This window comes from Corvus cornix, chromosome 18 (assembly GCF_000738735.6).
Source record: "Corvus cornix cornix isolate S_Up_H32 chromosome 18, ASM73873v5, whole genome shotgun sequence".
In the NCBI taxonomy this organism is placed as follows: domain Eukaryota; kingdom Metazoa; phylum Chordata; class Aves; order Passeriformes; family Corvidae; genus Corvus; species Corvus cornix.
Window position 1 is genome coordinate 872,884 of NC_046347.1, and position 27,696 is coordinate 900,579.

General features: G+C 50.6%; 1 protein-coding gene across 2 annotated transcripts in view; it reads right to left on the reverse strand.

Moving 5' to 3' along the window:
* Positions 1-1,745: 1,745 nt before the first annotated feature.
* STX8 (syntaxin 8) overlaps positions 1,746-27,696 on the reverse strand; it is an 87,659-nt gene continuing 61,708 nt past the window's right edge. Inside the window, exon 8 of one of the 2 annotated variants that reach the window (XM_039562260.1) lies at positions 1,746-2,484. In XM_039562260.1, the coding sequence (XP_039418194.1) occupies positions 2,417-2,484 (68 nt within the window). In that variant the 3' untranslated portion in view covers positions 1,746-2,416. The remainder of the gene's footprint in view (positions 2,485-27,696) is intronic. The other variant, XM_039562259.1, reaches the window with a different exon arrangement.

Sequence of the window (27,696 nt, forward strand, 5' to 3'; positions counted from 1 at the left end):
CCGCTGCTCAGAGCCAAACCCCAGCGTCTCTCGTATTTTAACCTTCTTTTTCTTTAGGGAGACAGAAAAGCTTCCCTGCACACAGCAGAGCGCTGCCAAATCCACTGCTTTTTAATAAAACTCCTCACCCACATGACACATTAAATGTTACCTAAAGGGCAAGGCTCAGAACCTCTTTGTTCGCCAGCACAACGAGCAAACCCTGGTGTTTCCACCCTTCCCAGGCACTCACAGGAAAAATGTGTTGGAGGGCCCAGTGGGTCAGAAAGTGCCTTTGAAAGCCTCGGCCAGGACAAAGTCCCTGTGGAACGCTGATCAGGATGAGTTCCACGTCCACCCTGTGTGTCCTGGGAACCCAAACAAAGCCGTAATTCCCTCCACAATTGACAGCTTTAATTAGAAGCCCAGGCCCGTGGTCTCATCTGAACAAACCCTGCTGCTCCCCCGCTGTCACTGAAGAGCAACGGGGCTGCTCCAGAACTGGGAGTGAAATCCCGCTCCGGGCTCAGGGGCTGCTGCTGAGGAACAGCTCCAGGAGCATTCCCAGTGTGGCTCCCTCCGCAGAGCTGCAGGAATGCACAGTTTGGAACCCCTCCCCAAAGCCTTTTCTTGGTTCCAGCTGGAGCAGCCCTGCTTAAAGCTCCGGTTCTAATCTGACATCAACAATGAACTCATCAAAGCCCTGCCGTGTCCTCTTGAAAACCAGAGAACATCAAAGCACCTCTGTTTGCCCCTCCCCTCCTGACAGCCACAAGGTGAAGCCTCTCTCCAAGAAAACCAACCAGGCACAACCTGGGCTGGACTTGTAAAGGCTTCAAGGATTTTCTCCATGGAAAGACATGGAAGACTCCAGAGGAGCTCCAACCTCCAGTTTCCTCCAGCTCTGAGTGCTGAGGATGGGCTGGGCATGGGCACAGAGCCCTGTCTGAAGCTGGCAGGGGCACAGCTGGATCTCTGGGCCTTTCTCTCCACCAAGCTCCTCTCTCCACTCCGCTCTGCCCTTCCCAGGAGCACAAGGACAGGAAAATGCTCTCTGGATCCAGGGAAGGGCTCCCACAGCTGCAGGACACGGCACCACCAATGACAGGTGAAGAAGAGAAGCCGTGGATCCCTGGGAATGTTCAAGGTTAGGCTGGACGGGGCTTGGAACAACCTGGGGCAGGGGAAGGTGTCCCTGCCCATGGCAGGGGTGGCACTGGATGGGCTTTAAGGTTCTTCCCATCCAAACTATTCTGGGATTCTGTGTAGTCCATGTATCATAACACACACAAAGTCTGACAGAAATTGCTTATTTCCTCCTCCAAACCAGCTCTTAGGATATGGCAGCGTTGGATAAATCATTCACAGACAACACAAGAGAGTAGGAAACAATAAAACCCCAGGCAGAGAAACTGTATATAAATGGATTTAATCAGTATTTATTGCTTGCTCTATTAATCCTGAAATCAAACTGGCATGTGTAACAAAATAATTATTCTCTTGGCCAGAAGCAAACATTTAATACTTCTTTTCCATTTGTTTTGAAATAGGTAATCCTTCCCCTCAGCTGCAGAAGTGTGTGAGAAGTTGTCAAAGGAAGAGGCAGAGCTCAGTTAGGACGTTAATTCTGGGGCATCTCCCGAGGCCAGGCTGGCAGAGCCCCTGGGCAGCACACGAGGGCAAAGCTCGGCACCCTCACAGGCTGGGCAGAGTCCTGCTGCTGTGTAACTCCCATCCCTGGAGATCAGAAACTCAGCAGTAACTCCATCCCTGGAGATCAATAACTCAGCAGTAACTCCATCCCTGGAGATCAATAACTCAGCAGTAACTCCATCCCTGGAGATCAATAACTCACCAATACCTCCCCCCAAGGGCTGAGCTCTGACCCAGTCACCAGCGATTCTGTGCAGCCCATGGGGGTCCTGCAGGGCTGTCGCTTCCCATCCTGTGAGAATCCAGATGCAGTCATTCCCCAAGACTGTTCCTTGAAAACCCTGGAGCATTTTCTCTCTGAAGGAGGGATGCTGAAGCAGGGGAACGTTGCTGTTCTCCAAAGCACTCCTGGATTTCGGTGTTTGAGGCCCCTGGGAGGTCTGAGCTCAGCAAAGCGGGCAGGGCAGCAGCACCAGCGTGTCCTCAGATGCAGATGCAGGAGAGATGAGTCCATCCTACAGCTGCAGCTGCCTGAGTGCCAGAGGAAGGTGGGAAGGGTGGGATGAAATCCCCTTTTCCCGCTGAAATCCTCCAGATCCCACAGAGCTCCTCAGCTGCGCTCCAAGGAGAGCGGATGTCTGGCGGATGCTGCTTCAGTCTGCTGCTGTGGAGTTGATTCCCAGCTGTGGAGTTGATTCCCAGCACAGAAGGTCCCTGCAGGCAGGGGGGCCCTCCCTGGAGCCCTGGTGCTCCCCACGGAGCAGCTGCTCCGGCGGGATCCGGGTTAATGCGTCGGCCAGAGCGCGACCACGGCGATGGCGATGAGCAGCAGCACGATCACCACCAGCATCCCTGGGGAGACAGAACAAGGCTTAGGCTGCTGCCTTCATCATTTACAAATGGTTTTCTGGGGTTAAATTCCTCCTCCCTGATTCCCCCTGCTCACCCCTGACAGGCCCTGCACTCTGGTGACCTGAGCAGAGACCTGGACTCAAACCCCACGTTGGCAGAGCGGTTCCTTCCTTCCCGACCCTTCAAATCAAGATTTTCCAGCAGTGGGATACATCCCTGCCTGAACATCTGCCATGGAAACATTAAAGGATATGTTGAACTCCCAGCCAGGCCAGTTCAGCTTTGCTAGAATCCCTCTGTACCATCCCACTGGGGCAAAGGATTATTCAGGAGGAAATCTGAATTGCACCAGGAAATTGTTTCCAACACAAAGTACTCCCGCTTTCAGACAGAACTCTGTGCAGAGCTGGGCTCTCAGGCATGTACCTGACGTGGGAAAACAGGGATCATCCAGCTCTGGAGAGAACCCCACAGTGCTCTGCCCCACCTCTGTGTGCCCCAAAACCCACTGGATCCCTGCAGAACTCAATGACAAACGAGATCCTACAAAATGAGATCCCCTCCCTTCTCCCCAACTCCCCATTTCTCTGGGGGAACTCTCCCCTTTCTCTCCCATTTTTTAGAGGAAAGAAAGAAATGTTTTAGTGAGAATATCCCAGATCCACCTCCCAAACCACCCCCAAGAAACAACCTCCTCACCCAGCTGGATCACTGTGCTGGGCACTGGCATCACACCCATGGGCATCCCCTGGGTTTAAAAGATCTTTTAATTAAGAGGCTTTAATCTGTGTTCAGTATCTGCTCCGTGCTGTCTCCCTGCCCGAGCTGAGGGAACACAGAGGGTTCCAGGAGCGGAAAACCTGTCCCTTCCTCTGCTCTGCTCACAGAGGACGATTACTCAACCACTTACAATATTTACAAGGCCAGCTCATGGCAATTAAAAAAGGATGTATTAAAATAAACTCCTCTTTCCAAGCTGGAAAAGGATATTAGACACTGCTTTTTGTAAATAGTGTCATGTTTTCTGTGCAGAAACTGCTTCTCTGCCAGGGGGCCAGGATTTTTTTCCAGGGAAATAAGAGTTGCCACCACCAGCATTTTTTTCTCCTATGCTCAGCTGAAACCATTTGTTATCCCATCCAGCCCTGCCCTCTGGCAGTGGGAAGCCATTCCCTGCGTCTGTCCCTCCATCCCTTGTCCCCAGTCCTTCTCCTGCAAGGGGCTCTGAGCTCTCCCTGGAGCCCTCTCTTCTCCAGGCTGAACAGCCACAACTTTCTCACCCTTTTGGTCTCATATTTTTTACACCTTCATGTACATTTTGGAGTTTTCAACAGAGCCAGAAGCAAATAATTTGCCTAAATAGGGAAGAAGTCAGATCTGATAAAGCTGCCACATTCCAATTCTCTGTTATGTTTTGCACTGGAGGGAGAAGTTTTAGAGGGTGCAAATCCTTCGCACAGTTTCAGCCTAACAGAGTTTATGGACTCCAGCAATTAAGAGACAACCGAGATCAGCTGCTTGGAAAATCCTCCATAGGTGTGAATTAGTAATGATACGGAGGGGAGTTAATGGGGTGTAATTATTCTTTGACGAGTCCCAAGAAAAACTGCACATAAACCCCAAATGATTCCCCAGCAGGAAGAGGGGAAGGTGGGGGACTAATAAAGGATTGCTAATGGGCAGTGCTGAGTGAGGGAACTGCAGGGCACGGTCAGGGCAGGGAGAGAGGGACAGCAGAATGAAATCAACTTCATTTTATTCCTGGAACAAGGCTGGCATTAAAAACCTGAAGCCAAAGGGCAGTGGTCAGGTGCTGCCCTCGTCAGAGGCAATCCCAGGGACACCAAGCCAGGAGCACGTGGACTGCCCTCAGCACACACATCTCAGAGCAGACAGAGACCAGATGTTGCACACACTGCTCCCCCCTGCACCTCAGAACAGCAGATCAGAAGGATCTGAAGGTTTAAAACCTGGCTGGTTCCCGTGATTCCCCACAAAAGCTGTGGATAGGATCTGACAGGAATTCTGCATTCTGGGGTCTCTGCCTGCTTTGACTTTTTTTTGCTCAAATGCTATGAAATATAAATATTCCCCCTCACAAGAAACCCCCAAGGAGAAGTTTAGGAATCAAAGCCATTCTTAAAGTCAACAGGAGTCGGAAGAGAACAAAGAAAAGATTCTCGTGCAAAGGAAAACAGTGACAGGAATACAAATCCAAACTGCATCTCCCAGGGAAAGGTGGGAAGCAGGAATCCATGTGCAATTACAGAGCAAGTAATTAAGGCAGGCTGGAGTAAATGCCATGCTCCTGAAGCTCCCTCTGCCAAAGGCTCTGGGACGGAGCTCCAGCTGCTGATCCAGCCCCGAGGAACGCAGGGAGCGCATTCCCAGCTCGCACCGAGTGCCAGGGCGTGTCCCATGGCTGGATGGGGATGTCCCCAACATTCCTGGGAACGATGGCACTCCCATGGCTCTGATGCCACTGCTGAGCTCAGCTACTCCTCTGCTCATCCCCCGGTCCCTGGCTCAGGGGGTTCAATACTGCAGATCTCACCAAACCTTTTCCAAATGAAGTCAGGATCACATTTTCAGGTGTAAGATGGAAAGAAAAGGTTGAAATACATGTAATTTAGGTTAATATTGCTCTTTGGTCTGTGTCACCTGCTCTGGCCAACCCTGAGAGCTGGGGTTCACACCACAGCCCCCCTTCCCGGGGCTCCTGGGGCAGCCCAAGTCCCCAGTCCATTCCCACTGCCCAGGATGTGTCAGCTCCGAGGGTTTGGGGTTCCTCATGGACACCCTCCCCACCGTGCCTGATTTAGTCCCACACCGCCAACTTTCCAGCTTGGGTTCACACAGAAACACAAATAATTCCTAGAGGTCCAAACCCACCTTGAGGGCATCCAGGAGAGGAACCCCACCGGCACCTCGGTGTCCAGGGCCAGTGACCGGGGCAGTGCTGAGGGGGGATGTCCCCTCTCCATGGGGTGCCCAGCCCTGGATTCTCTTCCAGCCTGGAAGCAGATTGCCAGGGCAGCCCCTCCCCACAGCGAGCAGGAACTCTCCTTTGGACAGGTTTGACCAATGTGATCCCATCTGCCAACCCCAAATCCACCTCAGCTGGAGCCCTGGAGCCTTGGGAAGTGGCTGTCCTTGGGTGGGCTGGGTGGCTCTGTGGGCTCAGCACGGAGGCTATTCAGAGAGCAAACACAGCCTCGTGGTGCTTGGGTCCTGGGGACTGAAGTAAATTCTGATCTGAGCCCATTAAAAAAGAATTCTAAGGCATGTGCACGTGTGTGTGTGGCCAAGCCCTCTGCCCTGGCTTCAGAAGCTGCAAGGGTGCACCCAAGTCCCTTCCAACAACGTCCAACTTGCACCTGGCAAATCCCACCCCAGAAATGGGATGTGCCCATGGCAGTGCCCTGGCTCTGTGTCTGCAGAGAGGAGCTGCAGGGAAAGCAGCCCTGAAACAAGCCCTGAGCATCCCCCAGCACCCTGCTGGTGAGTGTTTCTGGGAACAGCAGCTGTCCTTGGGGTTTTCCCTATCTTTCCTGCTGATTTGAGTGTAGTGTCATTCCCAGGTTCAACACTGGTGTCTTTTATAGATAATAAAATAGCAATAAATAGCATGCTCTAACTTTACAGAGCCTGTAGAGTGTTACATTATCTGGAAAAAAGTTTGGTTTAGGCCAAGGAAGTTATATTCCCACAGAACTGTCTATCCAGAAGTTTATGAATAACTCTTCTTTTATAAGGGACACGGAGCAGTAACTTACAACCACATAATTGTTGTTTTATAGGGCAGCAGAGAGGCAGGGCAAGGATGGGAGCTTCAACCAGGGGCTGCAGAGGCCTGGCTGCTTTCCTCGAGACTTCTATTTAATATCACAGTTTTAAAGAGCCCAAATTTTATCTGCTGTTTCAGTAAGTTAATTTTAAGCCCGTGTTGCCAGATATATGGCAGAAACCCTGCCCAAATCCCTTCAAAGCCCTGCTTTTCGAGGCAGCAGAGAACCAGCTCGGAGGCTGGCTCTGAACCCTCTGCACATACCTAAAGCACTACTTTCACATGGGAAGCACCCCAAGAAATCCATCTTGCTGTCCTTTATGTTCCCTAAAAAAGAGCCAAACACTTTCTCCCCCAAAAGCCATAAAAAAACCTTTCCCTCCAACATTTTCCCCGTGCCGAGCGAGCCGGGTATTCAATTTGTGCTGCATTAAGAAGCACTTGAGCAGAAATCCCACGCTATTAAGCTGGCTTGTGTGTAAATACAGCCCTGGTTCCTACACCTGCATCATTGAATGCACCTCTCTGGAGGTTTTTCTTTATTAGTTTTGTGACAGCCAAACGTTTTCTTGGGCGAGAGGGCCGGGGAAACGCTGCCTTACCCCACGCCCCCGCCTGCCCAGAGGAACCTGGCCCTTATTGCTTTTGACCTTCCTTTTCAACTGCTCTGCCTCGAGAAATTTAACACTCCAATTGTACCTCTCAGCCCTGACATCAAAATCATTGGCAGTTCTCAGAGAAATCAAGACCAGGCTCCGCGAGCGGTTATTAAAGGCTCCAAACGCTCACGTGTTTCACTGGGTCCAGAGGAGGGGAAAAAAGACACTTCTCAAAAAAGCTGAGCTCGTTGGAAACAACAACTGTTGCATTATTAATTCCTTATTTGGAAGAAAGAAAAGCCCAGGTCATTCCTATGTAAGATGAAAACACTCTTGGTCTATGAGTTATTCCACATTTGGAGCTGTTCACGCGATGCCAGATTAACACGAAGAAACGATTTATCTGAGGGAAAGGTGCAGACTTTGTTTATGCACATTAACTCCTCAGTCAACATGATTTCACACACTAGAAATTGCATTTTTGTGGGGTTTGGTCATCCCAGGTTGGAGATAGGGTTCCCTCTGGGGCACAGAGATGAGTTTGTTGCTAACACAAGCTTTGATCAGGGCATGGAGACACCTCACTTCACTGACAGAAGGGCCTGGGGGCAAACAAAGTGGCTAAAAACCAGCAGGATGAAAACCATCACCATAGAAAACAATGTCAGATCAGCCCCAGAAGCAGCGTGGAGTGAGTTTAGATCCAAACCTTTACGACTTCAGCAATCCAGTAATCCCAAACTTTGTGTCCCAAACCCCATGTGCAGCCTGGCTGAGGGAAGGGAAGTGAGATAAGTGTTTCTCTTAATCCATTATTGTTATACTTCAATTTGCTTCTTTTTTAATCTATTTTTCAAATTACAGACGCGTGCCAGGTAATGCCTTGAACTGCTTCCAAGTACAACTGCACCGAAATCCCAAATTCCTTCAAGAAGAGGCACAAACCCAACCTCACCAGCAGCTCAGGGCTTTGCTCACAGCCTCCAACTGCTGCTCACGTTTCAGCACCTCCGATGCTCAGCTGCTCTGTGGGAAGGTCACCTCCTGCCTTTGGGAGGCTCCCATCCCATGGTCTGAGGGGGCACATTTGACTCTGTGTCTATGAAACAATTCCTGAGCCTCCTGCGCTGCCCTGAGAACCACAAGTCAGGAAGGGCAGCTCGAAGGCAGGAAAGTTTCCCATAGAAATTAGGAAATAGAAATTATTTTACCTTCTGAGCCACCAGAAGTGAAGCTCAGAGACAGGCAAGACATTTGTTTGGAGCTGAAGACAAGGCAAGAGCACAGCAAGAACCAAACTGTCACAAGTTTTAACTTTCAGAGGAGTCTGTGGGAAAGGGAACACTTTGAGCTAAATTTGTATCTCCTTTAATTAGCAGCAGGTAGTTGGGAGAGGACAATGGTGGAGAAATGGTTCATGTACCTCTGAGACAGAATGACTGAACCAGAGAGCTTTAAGGCAATCCACACACAGACCCGAACACCTTCTGCAAAAATACCGGATAATAAAATCCTTTCCTGGACTCACCATCACATGAAGAGCAGGTGTGAGAGGCCAACAGCTTCTCCAAGGGACTCCCCACCCCAAAAACCCCAAATCAACCCAAAACTGGTAACCTCAACCCATCTCTGCCTGTTCTGAGGGGTGGGCTGGGGCAGAGCTGTGCAGATCACCCAGCTCCTGACGAGCCCCAAACTGGAAACATCCTCATGGTTTTTCCTTTTGTTCTTCTGGAGTGACTTCACAGACTTTCCTTGCTTGGCCCCACACTATCATCAAACCCTTTCCAGCCCCAAAGGTCATCGGCAGATGTGGTTACTGGAGTTCTTTGCATGTGGCTTATTTTTCTTCCCCTTTTTTTTTAATTAAACAAGCACGCACAGTTTCCAATTGTCCCTCCTCCAAACTCTCGGGCATCCTTTCCCTTACATCAGGGACACCAGGGAACAGGAGCAGGCAAGGAATACTCTGCATTTCTGAGCAACAGAGCTACAGCTTGGAATGGGACCTGTGAAAGTTTCACAAACCTCAGTGTGAAGCTTTCCCAGAAGGAAGGAAGCAAAACAGCTCAAACAAGAGCACAAAGGTTTTAAAAATCCCTTAATTCAGATGAGGGTCACTCAATTCACTCAAGTGAGCCTGACCAAGCCAGAGGTGTCACCCGAACCCTTCTGCTCTGGATTAAGAAAAACCAGCAGGAAGGGTGAGAAAGCAGAGGTTTAACTGGGACAGCCCCATCTCCACCAGAAGATATCCCCTCATGGCACAAGCATGGGGGAACAGAAAGGTTTGGCACAAACAGTGCCATGAACCGTGGTGGGGAGAGCGCTGGGATCAGGCTGTGGAGGACAGCCAGGGGAGAACAACATCACCTCCGAAAATCCAGTGGCTTCCAATGCAAAATCCAACCAGGTGGGACCTTCAGCAGCACAAGTCACAGGTCACTGAAGAGACTTCTCACTGCACTGCAAATGTGGGGGATTTGCCAGCCCTGGCTGCAAGGAGCCACCAGCCTGGGCCAAGTGAAATCCCAGGGATGGGGCAGTGCCCTGAGGGCTGGGGTTCCTCCCAAATCTGTGCCTCCATGGACCTTCTCCAGCTCAGCTTCCCTCTCCAGCCCCGACTCCAGCAGGGGATGCAGGAGCCCAGCCCAGCTGGCAAACTCCAAAGGGTTTTCCTGAAAGGAAGGGTCACACCCCAGCTCTGGTACCTGCAGCAAGCTGGGAACGGGCAGAAGCTGTGACAGATGATCTCAGCAGGGAACTGGTGTTCCTGCACTACTTTCTCCAGCAAAAACAAATGGGGAAAGAAAAATAATCAAAGGAAAGGCCAGCTCTGCTGGCCTGGAGCAGAAGGGGACATCTGCACACGTCCATCTGCCACCAGCCCCAGAGCCCGGCTTTGTTTTTGGTGGGGTCACTTTTGTGCCATTGTAGCTCCCTGAACTGCCTCACCAGGACACCAGGGCCAGACAGGGAAAAAGGTGGGAATGTGGGGAGAAGGAGCAGGCAACCACCAGCTCTGCTTAGATGCATCACTAAATTGTCCCATTAGGCTCTTGAATCACTTGGGAAAAGATTATCCTTTGCCTCTGCCTTTGTTTTTCACTCTGGCAACTGCTGGGATTGCTCCCTCCCTACTTAGATGGATGCATTACAGCACCAAAACGCTTCCAAAATGTTTCAAGCATCACATGAAAAAAATAAACAAGAAATAGAAATAAGCACAGCTCAGTCAAATGAGTGGAACAACAACAGCAACAACCTCCCAGTTTTACTGATCCATCCAAAGCTTGTGCAAGGACAACTTCCCCAGCAAGGCACTGATCGAGGAGAAGAGGCTGCAGCACAAAAAAGATCACATTGTGTTCATATCAGTCATTTAAGGTCAGATTAAGTGTTCTTGAAGGCTGGTCCATGTGTCTCCCATTTTCCAAAGTGCCCTCCTTGCCCAGGAATTGTAGGAAGTTTTGCAAATGGGCTGCTGGCTCCCAAGCCCCTGGGATGCCTGACCGAGTGGTCAGGAGGGCTGAGATTTCCATACAAATTGCAAAGCTCCTAAATGGCTTCCTCAGCACAGGGCCGGGGGTGGAAACGGGAGAATATTTAATGATTAGTTCCTTATGGCTCCCACATTCTTGAAGCATATTTCTTGCAGTCCCTGGAACACTCCTGCATTCTTGATTGCAAAATGGCAATAAGTGATTTCCTTTAAAAGCCTTGTCTTTTATTGGAATACTAAAAATACCCCACTAGCCCCACTGCACTGCACTCTCTCTCTTTCCTGGACAGGCCCCATCAACCCTGATGTATTCTATTTTGAAGACAGCAATAAACATTTCAGCATGGGCCATTCAATCCACTTCATAATAGATCTTGCATTTCCAGTGGAGCCCTTCTAGCACCATAAATCATCTTTGCACAGACTTAAGTATGAGAAATTTCAGCTCAAAAGCAGCGTGGATATCTTTTTTTCTTTTTAGAAATTAAGAATGGGCACAAAACAGTCAAGAATTAAATGTGTGACAACTTTAAACATGAAACCACTGGGCCGACCCTGTAAGCCAGGGCTGCTGCAATGGTCAGAGCCACGCAGTGCTGCTCCAGTCAATCCACTTGACACAAACCTACCTTGGTGGGGTGAAGTTCAGAAAAATTCCCTGCACATCCACTCCATCTGAACAAACACAGCTTTCAGATCTGGGAGACTCTGGCTGCTGCCGATTTTAAAAGCCACAGATGAAGATTAATGACACTGCACATCTCAGCTGCTTCCACACACCCAAAACTCCTTTTGTTTTTCCAGTCCATACGGACTGGAAGCCCAAAGTGTTCTCCCCTCTGCTCGTGATGTCTGTCTCCATCTGCTACAGACCTTGGAGAACAGCTCGGAGGTAATTCCAGGTATGCAGCAAGGAGGCCCCTGCCTGAGCCTGGATTGATGTCCTGCCTGAGCCTGGATTGATGTCCTGCCTGAGCCAGGACTGATGTCCTGCCTGAGCCGAGCAGCTTCTCCAGGAACAGCGATTGAGCAACCGCGACCAGCAACGGCGACAGGAGCAGCCAGCCCTGCTCAGCCTCCAGTGTCAGAGCCTTTGTGTCTCCAGGAGCCAGCAGGGATGGAATTCTGAGCCCCAGCAGTGCAGGGTGCCCAGCCCAGCAGGGGATGGGGTCCCCAGAAAGGGGAGGTTTGGCTGCACGAGGTGCCCGAGCGGCTCTGAGCCATTTTCCTGGCACGGTCACTTCTCTCCACACGAAGGGGCTCTCCTGGGAACCTGACCTCCAATCTGCTGCTCACACCTTCACTCTGCTCCGGCAATTTTCCTGAAGTCCCTCCACACCCTCAGCCACAGGCTGATCCCCACGTGCTGGATGGAACACAAGCTGCAGCCTTCAGCTGAGCACAGCCCAGCACAGGTAGGACGTGGTTACTCCTCGACAGCCCCAGAGGAAAGTGAACCTGACTTTGGTGTTGTGGCTGGACAATCCCATCCCTGCTGCCACACAGATGGCAAACTCCCTGTTCCATGGGATCCAGCCAGCAACAGGCTTTGCTGGGCATCAGCTTCCCTTTCTTGGGTGAATCCCACCTCACTGAGTCCTTCCCCACCTGCAGCCAGGCTCCAACTGCAGGGTCTACAAAATAACAGCAGCATCTGTGTCAGGAATTTTCCAGGCAGGCTGACAGACCTCAGCAGAAACTGGGGTGAAACCATTTGTGCAGAGTGGTATTGGTGTTAAAATCAATGAAGTTTCACCTCAACGTTTATCTTGGGAAGATACCAAGGGTTTTCGTCAAGCTCTTATTTTCAGCTGATTCATTCCATGAACTTCATCTGGGTGAATCTCCTGCTCCAACAGCAGGGTCTGGTGACCACAGCAAGGACATGCTCTGGAGAAAGACACCTGGAGTCATCACTCATAAAAACATCCAGAGGAAATGGATCATGGAAGGTTCCAACACAACTTAGTGCTCCAAGCAGGGTCAAGCTAGGGAGCTGGCCTCAATGATCTTTGTGGATCCCTTCCAACCTGAGATATTCCATGATTCCACAATTCCAAGACCAGGCTCAGGCTGCTCAGGGCTTTGTCAGCCTGAGCCTTGGAAACCCTTAAGGACATGGAGCTGTTGCAGGATCCCACGCCCTGGATTGCCCTGGATGAAACCCAGCCAAAGATGTGCCCACTGTCCCCACCAGCCCGTGCTGCTCTGAGGAGGGCACTTCCCAACCCACCAAAGCCCAGCACAGCAGGGAAATGCTGCAGTGGGAAAGTGCTTTTCACCTCAGACACAACCCTGAGGAAAGGGAAAGAACCTTGGCATCTTCTTGGCTGGATCTTTAAACATTCAGGTGAAACTTCACTGATGTTAACACCAATACCGCTTTGGATGAAGTGTTTCACCCCAGTTTCTGCAGGGGTGCAGCAGCCTGCCTGTAGGATTCCTGACACAGATCCAGCTGTTATTTTGTTGAGAATTGTGTTTTCACAACTCAAAGAACAATCCTGCTTTTAGAAACTTGCTCAACCTTTGGCAACGCAGCCTAATCAGCAGAGAGAACTGCAGAAACCAGCAACCAAATACTCCTTATTAATGCCATTTACAGCTGCTAACAACTACAAGAACCTTCTGAAAATGCCAAGGGAAACAGGGTGGGTGAAACAATCCCTTGCAAACAACTGAGCCAATATACACAAGAACTGTGATAAGAAATTAGGTCTGACTTGCATAATCACTTGAAAAGTTTTTGGAAAATGGAGTCTAAAGAGCAGGAGGCTGATAAAATAACCGAGTTCAGTAGCAATGCGAAAATTTCATGCCGATGAAGCAGGGAACTCAATCCTTGCTGAATTCTTGACATCATTTAGATGTTAACAGAAGTTTCTTCTCCAAAAAAAGAAGGCAAGGCATCTCTTAAAGCCCACACACAGATCCCTGACTCCTATATGCAGAGTACTACACAGAACTATTTTGGTTTTGGACGACTGCATTGTCTCATGTGTCAGGATGACTATTTGACTTTATTTTATTTTTTAATTTCAGCCTCGAGCAGAGCCAAACCTGTACAATTTATGCACGTGCAGTACAAGAGGTCCCCTCTCATTTTGTGTTTAGAAAAAAAAAAAAAAAGAAGAGAAAGGAGGAGGCAAAACCACGGTATCATTTCATCTCTGTACCTTCCTAAAAGCTGAGAAGTTTATAAGCTCTTAACTCCAGTTCCCTGCTTTTGCCTCCCCACATGACAGCTCCAAGCTGCCGCAGCAGCTGCACAATAAAAGTCTTCAAAGGAAATAAGGAAATAACTGCTCTGAGAGCAAAGTGCTGGGGAACCCCTGGCCTGGGTGACACAAGCAGGGCTGAGCCGGTGACGCTGCTCTGTCACTGCGCCACTGCCAGGGCACAGCTCTGCACCTCCACTGCCAGCAGGGACTTCTGTTCAGCAAACCCAGGAGAGCACTGGGACAACCTGCAGAGGCAGGAGGCCTTGGAAAACCTCCTCTGTTGCCCAGTGAAGTTGTTGATGCCCCATGATCCCTGGCAGTGCCCAAGGCCAGGCTGGACACTGGGGCTCGGAGCAGCCTGGGACAGTGGGAGGTGTCCCTGCCCATGGCAGGGGTGGGAATGGATGAGCTTTAAGGTCCTTCCCAGCCCAAACCACTCTGTGATTCTGTATTTTGTGTCATGTTTTCCTTTTGGAGAACATTTCCCTTTTCCAGCTCCTTGAGGTTATTCCTAGAATACGTGTGGGGGTTGACAGAGAAAAACGATAAATATTTAAGTTAAGGAAAAAAGATCAGTGTAAGGATTGGAGCCTGTTATCAACCAACCAACCAGCATAAAAATCCTTGGGAGCCAAAGAAGTTGCCCGATTTACTAATTTCTTCTTTTTTTCCTGAAGTCTAATCCTATGGTTAAATCTACAGAGCTTTTCCCCTCACACTTCCAGAGGGAGAAGAAACTCTCCCAGCAAAGAGGCACATAAATCTCCCTGGATCATTTGCCTCAATCCTGCTCCTGCCCAAACACGGGATGCTCCATATGCTTTTGCAATCGCTCTGTTTTGATAGAATTACCAGGACTGTCCCTTATTAATCATGTTGCCACTACAAGTCCCTCTGGAGTGTTTGCTTATTCTAAACTTTTCCAAACTCTTCCAGTTTCCTCTTCATCTATTAAAAGCTCACTGAAGATGACCACAGTTAAAGCAAACCTCTGCTACTACAGAACAGAAGGGGGAAAAAAAGAGGGGAGAGGGGGAAAATCACCTTTAACCACAACTTTTCCTCTATTCCCAGAACAACCTGCCTCAAACACTGCTTCAGTCTTTGTTTCCCTGACTGTGGAGCCGGAGCTGTGGCTATTTAAGGTAGCATTAACATTCAAGGGACACTTTCCTGGATGTTACTATTTGAGCTGGGATCATTGGAAGAAATTTGGTATTGGCTCAATCCTTCAGTGCCCCGAAATCAATGAGCTTATTCCAGCCTGTAAAGTGTTCTTAGAGCCAGGCTGAAGTGCTTTGCTGGCCGGGGAACAAAGCCCTTGGCACCCCGCAGGACTGAACCCTGCTGAGGTGCAAGGCGTTTCCAAACACTCCCAATTAACGAAAAGAATCCACAATTAAGAAAGTCGCAGTCCCTGGGCTGGCAGAAGAAAGGGAATGTTTAGCACAGCACGCAGCCCTCCACAATCCCGGCACGGGAACGGCGAGCCCGGCCAAGAGTAGGTGGGGGATAAAGAGCAGGAGTGTTCCTGGGTGTCCCTTGGGAACTGCTGGAACCCTGGGCTTCCCCACGTCCCTGCTCCAAGGCTGGGAGCAGCACGGACGTGGAATTGGCCTGAGCTGACCTCCAGCCCCTGCCCTGCTCCCGGGAGGCTCCGTGGATGCCACGGATCAGCCCCTGCTGCGGGAAGGTTCTGCTCCCTCCCAGCACTGCCAGTCCCCATTTCTGAGCCCAGCTCTGAGGAAGGGGATCAGTCTGCAGTGCAGAGGCAATGCTGCCTATGAAAGCCTTCCACTGACTCCACGTGGGCTCTGATGGGGAAGATCCCCATTTATCCCCCAGATTTCACGTTGTTTTGAGGACTCTGCTGTCTCCAAAACATTAACTCAAACCAAGTGATACAATTCTGCTAAAATTACACTCTTAAGCCAACTACGTCTTTCTGAGTCACAAACAAATATGCCTTTCCATGCACTTTTGGAATTGCAACATGGATTTCATTCTGATTTTCCCCCAGCTTATACAGAGTTTACATAAATGATTTTTCATGTTTATCTTTCCTCATGAAAACCACGGATCATGTTGGTGCTGTGCTAACAAGAGCTGGGCTCATGCAGGCGTGGGGCAGCAGGGAGAGGCCCCTTGGCTCTCCAGGCTCTCCCTGGTCCTGCAGCCAGGCAGGGCTGACCCTGCAGCCCAAGCAGCTTCCAGCTGGGCTCAGATGGACTCCACTTGGATGCAGTCATTCCCGCTGGGAACTGGAGGCAAAGCCCTGCGGAATCTGTGCAGAGGACTGGAGAACTCAGCGTGGGCTTTCCACCTCTGGTCCAAGGCTGCTTCCCATGAATCTGAGGACAGTGGCCAGGAATGGGGCTACTCCAAGGGGGGCCTGAGCTCACCTGGGTGGGCTGTGATCTGTCCAGCACAGGGGCAGAAGCAACAGACACCCCTGGATCCCTGGGAGTCCAAGGGCCAGGCTGGACATTGGGGCTTGGAGCAGCCTGGGATAGTGGAAGGTCCCAGCCCATGGCAGGGGTGGGATGGGAAGATCTTCAAGGTCCCTTCCAACCCAAACCATTCTGTGATTTGTGAAACCAAAACCAGGTTGGAAACCAGAAAAATCAAACCAGCTCAATATTAAGAAGATGGAGCTGAACCCCAACATCTGCACCCACCTTGGTGGCAGCTGGAGACCAGAACAGGGGGTTGAGACAGACTCACAAAAGATTCCCTGCCCTGCCAGCACAAGAAGATCTCCAAGACAATCCCACCTCTGAGCCACCCAGGGGAAAAGTGACACCAGGACTCCTGCCTGGCGTCACCCTGCCAGGGCTGTGCGTGAATGACTCTCAAGTCATGCTAAAAGAATTTTTTTTAAGGTTTCATCAACTCCTGCCTCGATCACTTCAAAAGCTCCGCACTGCACACACAGCACTACAGCAGGAACAAAGTCATCTGCAAATGGTTAATGAAATGCATATTAGGTGCAAACCACTGGGACTGCAGTGAGATGCCTGGCAGGGTTTGATTTCAAGCAAGCCACAGAATATGACAATAATTTAAATAAAACCTGTACAGTTTATCCAGTGCTTCAGCCTCTCTTTCTGTCTCTGCTCCCATCCAAGCCAACACAGGCTGACCACGTATCCCAGAGCCCATCTCCAAGCAGGAATTCTATTCACAGTGTTTGGCTTTAAGAGCAGGCAAATTAAAAACAGAGATGAAGGGATGTTTATCCTTTTATTTTTAGCAGAATCGAGGTTTGCTGGAGGGAATCCTAATAAAATTGAAAAGACAACACTTCTAATGGAGCATCCTTAATTTTAAAATGAAGAGGTGGATACAGTGATTAGTTTTTTGCTTGCTAGCAGCTTTTTTTTTTTTTTGTTATTTCAATATTGTTCACTGTGGTTTTCATGGCTTTGAGAGGAGGTTTTTAGCAGGACCAGCTGCCAAGAACATCTCCCAGTTAGCTGCTTTGGTCATCAGTCAGTAGCTGCCATTAGCACAGCAGTTCCTATCTGCAAATCCAATAATTCTAGAGCTACCAAACATCATTTTCCTTTGAGATTAGTTTTGGTGGAGAAAAATATCCTTTGGAAGGCAAACCTTTTTTTTTTCCTTAGTATTTTAGCTATCAAAACACATGGTGCAGCCTGGAATAGAGCTGCCCATAAAAGCTCTGCTCCTCAGCCAGTGAACATGGGAAACCACCAACTCCAGCTGCTCCAATTAACTCCCAGCATCTTCCTCAAAGCGCCAGACAATCCCGGGCTACTTGTCATGCAAACAACCTGGGAGCTTCATTCTCCTGGCAAGGCAAGAGGAGGGGTAAATGACTGAGTTAAGTAGATTACTGGGGAAGGAGTCACACTCAGCAGCCTTATGAGATGATTAGACCCTGGGAAATTCACACCCCAAATCCCCCGGCCCCGACAGTGCACATTCATTACCAGCTCCAGGATCCACTGCAATCAGGAACCTTCCCTGGCAGCATTAAATATTCATTTCCCAATGAACTTCCATTTTGCTGTTCCCCCCCCGCCAAAAAGGAAGATGATGTTAAAATTTTACAGGGGAAGAAGCTGCAGCAGCGTTTAGCAAGCCAGCAGTTCGTGCTGAAACAACTCAGAAAATCAGCAGCGTTTTTGGAGCGAGGTTGGGACCAGCAGGGTCACCCAGACCCCTGATAAGAGCCTCCACAGGCACCTGGGAGTGCACAGGAGAGCAGCAATTATCTGCCCTGAGCACTGAACAAATCCAACACAGCACAGCAGCTCCTGCAGTCCAAAAAGGGGGGAAATAATCCCATTTGTGGCAGGAGAGCCAGCGGCTGCTGCAGCGCTGGGGCCGGGCTCTGCTTGTGTGGGAGAGAGACTCTGAGGTCCCAGTTAGGGTCTGGCTGCCCCCATGGGAGATGGGTGATGCCCCTCTCTGCACTCACCATGACCTGACAGAGCACGGGGACTGAGGCTGGGGATTAATTGCCGGGAATACTGGGAGTACTGGCAGCAATCCTGACTTTTTGCCAACTCATGACACGAGGAGCGGGTGTTCCACAGAGGCTTCAGACACGGCTTTGTAACACTTCATGTCACTAAAGGCTCCAAGTTTAACAGGAGTCTATACAGCATTATTCAGCAACCCTCCATTATCCTATGAATTACAAATCCCCCATTTTCTGGATCTGTATAAAGCAAAGGGCGTAACCCCATCACACTGGAGGAGGTGAGTGTGCCGAGAGTTCTCCCTCCCACCTGTGGTATTTTTATCAGAGATGTCTTTAAAAATATCTCTCAAAGAAAGTCTCTTATGCAAGAAGTTAAGACAGCTGAGGACTCCTGAAGTGCAGTCTAGTTCCATCAAAGGAAACTCCAGCACCAGGGATGGTTTCACCCCTGGTACCTAAAAGGATAAACTGCACAAACCCAGTGACCAACCTGCTGAGAAGGGCTCATCTTCCTGGAAGCTGTGTGGTGGGATAGCTCCGAAGAAGGAAAGTATCGGGCTAGGTACTCCTGCTGAGAGACTTGAGGTTGTTCAGCCTGGAGAAGGCTCCAGGGAGACCTTAGAGCTCCTTCTAGTGCCTAAAAGGGCTCCAAGAGAGCTGGAGAGGGAGTTCAGACAAAGGCATGGAGTGACAGGGTGGGGGAACGGCCTTAAGCTGAAGGAGAGTAGGGTTAGATGGGATATTGGGCAGGAATTCCCCCTGTGAGGGTGCCAGGCCCTGGCACAGGGTGCCCAGAGCAGCTGTGGCTGCCCCCGGATCCCTGGCAGTGCCCAAGGCCAGGCTGGACATTGGGGCTGGGAGCAGCCTGGGACAGTGGGAGGTGTCCCTGCCATGGCAGGGGTGGAACTGGATGGGCTTTCAGGTCCTTCCAACACAGACCACTCTGTGTTTCTCTAAGGACCCAAGAGCAGAAATAACACATTTCCTGCCACCCCCCCCGCCCCAATCCCTATTTCTTTCTTGACTAATGCTGAATGCAGGCTTGAAAAGGAGATGGGGATCCCCCCAATCTCCGAGTCACAGAGCCAGGCCACGCCACAGGCAGGCCCTGAGCAGAGCCCAGGCAAACCCACCCTTACCTCACGCTGGGTTCTCCGTGTCCTGAGCCAAATCAAGCAGGAAGCAGACGACTGGAACTTGTCTGCTGTAGAACTTGTTCAGTCATATCCCATAAAAATACCTGAGTGCCCACCTACGGACACCATTCCCTTCTGGGAGCTGCCACCTCAACTTCCAGGCTGTTTAACACCTAAATACTCCCCAATTCCAGGCCTTCTGATGACTTAACCATGTCCTTATTGCCAGAATTAGCAGGACAAAAGATGGCCACCAAAAAGCCACCAGCACCACTTTGATCTTCATTCACACAGCAGCAAAGGAGAATCAGTTCTACTCTTCCTTCCCGGGAAGATGATCTCCAGTGCCCCTCTGGCAGCCAAAATACAGCATGGATTTTCTAAGGGGAGCAAGCCTGGGCATCCTGGAATCATGGAGTCACAGGATGGTTTGGGTTGGAAGGGACCTTAAAGCCCACCCAGTGCCACCCCTGCCATGGCAGGGACATCTCCCACTGTCCCAGGCTGCTCCAAGGCCTCCCCACCCAGGATTTTGGGCAGTTGCCGAGTACCTGAACTCAGCTTTCCCTGTCTCCTCAGGGCTAGTAGAGCACAGAACACAGCGAGCCCCTACATTCACCAGCTCCTTATTTCAAGCAGAATCTGAAGCTGTAAAGCCTGACTCTGCTGCAGGGACACCAGCACAGCAGCTCCTTGGATACACTCCGGGCTGGAGCAAATCCAGTGGCAGAGAGGTCTCAGCAGAGGATCCCAGCACAGGAACAGCTTTTCATCACTGGGCAGGGCTGCCTGATCCAAACTCAAGATATTCCTGTCCAAGACAGTTTCTCTGTAACCACCAACATTCACACACAAATATGCTGTGACTGCTCCAACAAGGGCAGAGGAACACAGGGGAGGACTGAGCTTATCCTGCATTCATGGGCAGAGCCGCATCCAGAGCCAGAGCAAACAGCATCTCCCAGGTACCAAAGGTGATGGCAAACAATTAAAGCATTGAACGATGGAAGAGGCTCAGAGGACATGGCAAAGGAACCAAGGGAATGTCAATAATGCTGTCATTACCACTATAACCAGTAAAGTAGAAGCAGTGAACTGGGAAAGGTGCAGAAATGAAGGAATTCTAATTGCAGCCAAGGGCTGAGGTGCAGTGAGAAGGCTGAAGAGCCACTTCTCCCCCACATCCCCCATCCAAACTGGCAGGTCTGACAGCAAACACAGATCAGCTTTAAACCTCTCCCCAAAGTCAGATCCCAAGGGATCCGAGTCTTGTCCAAACACACCATGCCAAATGGAGTGTTCCTAAGTCTGGAAACACAGAATGCACAACTCACAGGAAGAAATCCAATCATCTCATCTCAGGAAACTGGGAATGTTCCTGTTTATGGCACTGCCTTGCCCCATGTTGTAAAATACCCAGCATGAATCATTTGGCACTGCTGCTGTTTCTCTAGAAGACCTAAGCACGGGGCTTTTTCCCCTCACTTTTGAGTCTTTAATTCAATATCAAGGTGGGAAATGAATATTTTTGCATTTTACTTAAATGCCAGAAAAACATTTGTGGCTTTTCTAGCAGGAATGAGTCACTTTGGCTCCAATAAGGTGCTTTTCCAAAGCTTTTTAGCAGCACTGTCACCTTGCTAATGCTCTAGAGCTAAACACCAAACATTGTCTGCTGGGATCCCCCAGACTTTATAAACACTGCTGCAGAACCAACCCACCCAGCCCTGCAGGAGCTGGAAACCTCGGAGCTAAATAAAATCTCCAAGCTCAGGAGAAGCATTAAAGCCAGGAATATCTTCACTTCTGGACAGGTTATACTTTCCCAACACCTGGAATTTGGTAGATTTGGGACAGTTTTGCAAATATGCCCACAATGCTCCAAACCTACCCCTCATGACACATGCTGGGCTGTGTAAACCACTTGTCTTTTCCCACAGGCACCCAGAAACAAGGAGCCAAGGGGCAAATGCCAGTGAAACCACGAGGTCTGGAGTCTCCCACTGGAGTGGGAGAAACACTTTCACTAGACACAAAATACAGAATCATGGAATGATGCAACGGTTTGGGCTGGAAGGGGCCTTAAAGATCGTCTCATTCCACCCCGTGCCGTGGGCAGGGACAGCTTCCACCAGGCCAGGCTGCTCCGAGCTCCATCCAGCCTGGCTCTGAACTCCTCCCGGGATGGGGAACCCCAAACTGCTCCCCACATAAACGCACACCCAGGAACCAGCTACGTACAAGCCGCTGTTGGCCCTTTACTGGGACAACCTCTGCCCCTCCATCGGGACAGATGAAGGATCCTGCACGGACAAAACCCTTCCTACCCTCAGGAATTACTTCTGTTTCCCCATAGGCAGTGGGGTTGGGGCGGGGGCTGACTGTGGTTGAGGCAGCTCAGCACCACACCAGGGCTGACCTGTGGCAGTGCCAGCCCCCACACCAGGGCTGACCTGAGGCAGTGCCAGCCCCCACACCAGGGCTGACCTGTGGCAGTGCCAGCCCCCACACCAGGGCTGACCTGAGGCAGTGCCAGCCCCCACACCAGGGCTGACCTGAGGCAGTGCCAGCTCCCACACCAGGGCTGACCTCTGCTCGTGCCAGCTCCCACACCAGGGCTGACCTGAGGCAGTGCCAGCTCCCACACCAGGGCTGACCTCTGCTAGTGCCAGCTCCCACACCAGGGCTGACCTGTGGCGGTGCCAGCTCCCACACCAGGGCTGACCTGTGGTGGTGCCAGCCCCCACTCACTGCTCTGCAGTTTGGCACCACGGCACAGGAGCCGTGTCCGTGTGCGCGTCCCCTCCAGCCCAGCCCCTCTGCATGGGGGGCCCGAGCTTCACACATTAACAGCCCCCTCGGGACAAAGCCTGGGAGTTTCTTAATTAAGCCCAAGTGAAAGGCAGCCCACAAGCATCCCACTTACGTCCTGGGAGTAGCTCTGTCTGGACTTCAAACGCCCGGAGCACTGCCCGGCAGCCCGGCCTCAATAGCTGCTCCGGGATTTTCCTCCTGTGAATGGGAATGCCCGGCCTCCTCCCGGCCTCTTCAGCCTCCTCTCATTTCCCCCCCGTTTTAGACGTGTCTCTGGGATAGAGAAGAGGGAACAAAGGGGCTGCTTGTGTGTCAGGAGCCCTCGGAGGGGCTGTGTTTCAGTCCACCCTTCTCCAAAGCAGGGCAGTGTCTGGAGAGCTCTTTAGGAGTTTTCGTCTCATTAATATTGCCATGAGGGATCAAAGAATGTATTAAAAAAATATCCAAGTACAATTCCTGCAACGGAATGGGAATATATAAAAAACCTGCTCGGGTGCCTTTCCCTGATCCCCGGCACTACTGTGGGATAATTGTCTCCTCATGGACCCAGCTTTTATTCCCACTGAACCCCGCGAAAGTCTCGGCACATCCATCCCACCAAGCCCCTGCTCCCCTGCACTTATTCCATCATCAGGGCCGAGTTGCCCCGTGTTCCTCCCAAAGAGATCCCACTTTTGCCCTGGCAGTAAGTCACCGGGAGCAGGAATTGCTTCAGTGCTGCCCCTCGGAGCAGCTGCTGGGGGTGGGCTGGGAGCTGGGATGAATACTAAAGAAGCACTGAGGCATCGCGGGGGGACGGGGCAGGATTTTCTCCTGGGAGGAAGCAAATCAGGGCGCTCTGCGTGTCCCAGATGAGCCTTTTCCTTCCTCCTCCTCGGGGATCCCCTCGCACGAGCCCGGCCCGTGTGGGAGCTGCCACACCTGGAGCCGTGTCCGGCCCCGCCGCAGGGCCCACAGCCGGCCCCATCCCCGATTCCTGCCCGGCTCATTAGGGATGCCCAGCAACACCCCGCAGACAAAGCCACAGCAAACAAAGTGTGGGGAGAAGGGGGAAGGGGGGAGAAGGGGATTTTTTCCCCCTTTTTTTCAAAAGAAAGGAGTGCGGAGGAATTCCTCATTCACTGATCTGTAGAATACATTAATATCCCAAGTGTTGGCACAGCCTCCCATGCTCGGGGGACCAACAATGCGAGCAATGACTCCGAGTCTGGGATCTTCAAATAAACCACCCCTGCTGTCATGGCCACCAGGAAAGAGAATAACAGCAATATTAGCTGACCTTCATTTTGTTGTTTCCCCAGACCTGACTGCTAGACCTCTGTTTGCCTGTTACTAGGATTTCTTGGCTGAAAAATGTGAGCATTTCCTAGACGATAAAGAGGCAGTTTATTAGGTAAATAAACCAGGCCCTAAGCAGCCTCTGCTGCTTGATAATGAGGAGGGAAGGAAAGGCCCAGACCTCCCTGCACCACCTAAAATAACCCCAATCAAGGCTCTCCAAATACCACCACACGCATATTTTTCAACAGACAGTTAATGAACAAGAGAAGGTCATTCCAGCCGAGCCAACTTGTGCTCAAAACCATTTGCTGAGAAAACTATAGGCCATAAAAATCCCAGTAGGCACTGTGTCTGTATCCTATAAAACTGTCCTTCTGTGGAGGCAGAAAGAAGTTTAAAATAAGTGTATTCTTTCGGGCTTCTGACAAAAGACAGCATCGAGGGGAAGATGCTTACAGAGCAGGGGTGGGAAGGAGAGAGCGGGGACACCCTGCACCATTCCCTGCTTCCCTCAGCCCCAGGAGCCACAGTGATAAATATAATTAATTATCAGGCCCACAATGACCCAAGGGTGAGGTGCAAGCCTGCAGCACCTCCGTCAAAAGGCTACTGCAAATTAGAGGCAAGTTTTCCAAGCCTTCCCAATGCATCTCACAGATAAATGTAATAACCAGATGGATTCAGAGAGGACGGCTTGGGAAATGAAGTTTCCACTGAAACAGAGCTAGTGGTACTGCTCTCCTTGCCAACAGAGCAATGTTCTGGTGCAGGTTTTTTGAATATTTAGGAGATAAGTATTACACAGGAGCTACTGTGTGCTACGATCCCTCTGGGGACACAACCACAGTGCAACCAGTGCCCCACGAGCCACAGCCTCACACCTGCAGAGCCCAGAATGCACCACAGTGTCACACCAAAGTCCCACGGTGATCATCCTGCAGCAGACACAAACCCCTGCCCTCCCTGCCCCGCACTTCTGAAGCAGACAGGCTGCATATTCCAGCAGCCAACCCCACTGTGCTGCTGCAGATCTGTGGCAGGAGAGCATTCCCACCACCAGCATCCAGCTGGGTTTGCAAACAAGTGTGACATTCCAGTGTCCCTCCTCTGCTTTCCCCAGGAAGGTGTGGGAGTCGCTGCAAACAGCAGCTCCAGGGATGGCACAGCAGCTCCAGCGTGAGCTCCCGATCCATCCCCACCCAGCCTGTTTTGGGATCGCTCTGACCCAGTGCAGGACCCTGCACTTGGCATTGCCCAACCTCCTGAGGGTCACAGGGACCCACCATTCCCAGTGGGGCCGTTGCCACCTGAGCCCCACATCCCAGCCATGCCAGAGCGCTGCCAGCACCCCGAGCACAGCCCTGGGACAGGGACACTGCAGCCGCGGCTCACGGGGCTGGCCGGACACACAGATCCCTCATCCTCTCCCAAAACAGAACCACCTGCTCCAGATGTGGGATGAAGGTGGCTTCGTTACCTCTCTGCTGCAAGCAGGACTCCTGGGTTTGAATGCCACGAGGTGAACGCTGCACAAATAGCTTGATTTTCACTTGGAGTCAATACATTTTCTAAAGCAACACCAGAAACACCCCCCCATCCCCAGACCTGACAAACCCCCCACAAGGGCAGGCCTTTCTTACTGCTCCTCCCATGTGCCTGAGGACACTTTTCCTCCAGTCCACTGGCAGGAATCCGACTGCACTTTTGCAAAACAAGAAATATCTGAGCTCACAGCCCCTGCTGATTTATATCCCCAGATTCTGGTGGGATCAGCATCCTCCATGCATCTCACAAAGCCCTGAAGAGACAACATAACCACTTGTCCCTAGCAGACTAATTTCTCCATTGACCACATCCTCCGTGCATTGTTGTGTCCCTGTCGTGCCTGGGGCTTGGGAAGCAGAATTCCAGATGCTGGACCCTTGCCCTGCCCAGGCCCTGTGTGCTCAGCACAGCCCTGGCCCGGGGTGCATTCAGGGTGACACGACCAAGAGAGGCTGCAGAAGGCCCAGCATTTGGGAGCCAAAGACTAAGGCAGAACTTCAGTCTGCAGGAATTACTGCAAACATTTAACCCAGATGATTTCCCCCCTAATTTAGGTTTTAATGTGGTACGAAATCCCCGAGCCTGAACACCGTTGTATTTCAGCTCCAGATCGGGGAGAGCAATTATTTTGTCATTGAGCATATTAGGAAAGAAAAGGCAGAAGGAGGCAACTTTGAGCCTCTTTGGTCATGTACAAATTAACACATTTCATCACCATTTTCAGAAATATAAATTAATGATTTAATTCTGCAACATGTATCCTTGGAAACCAAGCTGTAAGCAGTTGCCCATGGATGTTTCACACAATTCCATTTTTTTCAATATTGAAATACAATTAATTGCTTGGCCTTTTGCAGTGATGGACAGCTTGGGTGAGCAGGGTGCCCAGGGGCTTGTTTTACCACCAGATTTGTAGGGTCTCACTACGTGGGCTGACAACAGCTGCTCTAAATCTCCTGATAGGTATGAACAGGCACTGGTGAAGTTCAGTCTGTTTGAACAGCTGCATATGCAAATGTAATTAAGAAGATGTCTATTGCCTTTTGCTCCCCCTCTCCCCTCACCCTGTCTCCTGATGGGGAGGGATGGCATTTCACAGCTCCAGGCTTCAACCTCTGCCTGATTTACATCTCACAGCCCAGTCCCAGAAATGCCACTCTCAGGGTGTCCTTAAAATCAGGGCTGTCTGACCAACCTGAGCAGGATGGAAGCTCCAGAGCAAACCAAGACTAATTAGAACATTAAAAAAAAATGCTAAAAGGGGTAGAAAACACTGGGAGTGCACTGAGGGGAAATCAGATCATGCAGAGCTAACCAGGTTAGCTGGTCAGATAATGAATTTTCTAGACAAAGGAAGTGAGATAGATCCTACCCACACAGACTTCAGCAAAGTGATACAGCACCACATGGGAAATCCTGAAATGAAAAACTGGGGATTAGCAGAACTGGAAGGGCAGGAAACTGGTGAAAGGGGAAGTGGCGTTGAAAGAAGGATCAGAATGGATGGAGGTCACCGGCAGAGCTCCTCCAGGAATGGTCAGCAGGCTGATCTTATTAAATATTTTTATTAATGACCTTGGCACAAGAAGTAAGTGTGCTAATGAAATCTGCTGCTGACACAAAGCTGGAAAGCAGCACCAACACACAGGAAAGCTGGGACTGAACGGGGGAAAAAAAGGGGGAACTGTGAAGATGAATGGAGGAAGGCTGAAATTCCACGGGATGGGAGAGGAAGCCATGCACTGGGGATAAACAATAGTTTTTGCTGTGAATTGGAAAGAAAATGAACTTGAGTGGAAAGTGTTCAAGAGTGAGAAAGGCCCAAGCAAACAGCTCCAAACCAAAATGACTGGGACACCAACACGCTGGAATTGCAGTATTTCCAACAGCCAGAGAAGTGCTGGAGCTGCTGGACAAGCCAGGTTATAGGGTTTACAGAAACCCAGAATCCTGAGAAGGCTCCGGGGATGCTGCACTTGGTTCCTGTAGTTAAAAATCCAAAAAGTTTAAGTAGGAAGAAGTGTAAAAAAAGAGTTGGCAGAAAACAGATTAATTTAGGAGATTAAAGTGTAAAGACACTTGTTCAGCCCTGCAAAACAAAAGCGGGGAGGGCACACTGAGTGATCTCTTGGACACACATATTGGAGGGAAAAAAAAATAAAAAAGGGGAAAGAACTATTCAGGACAGCAGAACAAGGGCTGCACGTGGGCATCATGAAGTATCCTTGACAAGTCCAGGCTGGAAATAAGTTTATGACCATTCCAGCCTTCCAATAGGAGTAATGGGGGGGAAAAAACAAGCTTGTTCTCAGAAATTTATCTTGAAGGGATCCTCTGACCCAGAAGGCTCTTCCCATCCTTTCCTGCTCAACACACACAGAGCTGCCAGCACCAGGACATGCTGTGCTTCCCACCTGGAAGGGGAGTCATAAAGCAAGCCCAAACCACCTTTTTTTTACAAAAAAAACTTGTTTATGACTGCTTAGGTCCATTCTCTTTTATCAGCTGAATCCATTCCAACACCTCAGCATGAGCAATTTTAAGGCAAATATTCGAGAAGTGAATACAGTGAGTGTGAGGAGGAGGAGGAGGAGGAAAAGGAGGAAGAGGAGGCGGAGCAAGGCCATGAGCTGGCTGGAGGGCACAAAGGCACTGCAGGAGTGAGCACCAGGCTGTGGGACACTGCCACCAGCACAGGCCTCATCTCAGCACCATGACTGACCTTGTCCCAGTGTCCCTGCTGAGCTGGGAACACCCTCTGGGACATTCCCTCTCACCATCAGTCACCTGGGGGCTCCTCACCTGCTCCTTGGGGGCTCTGAGGTAACAAAACCAAGGAAAAATGTTTCATATTATGGGAAAGCAAGATGGCAA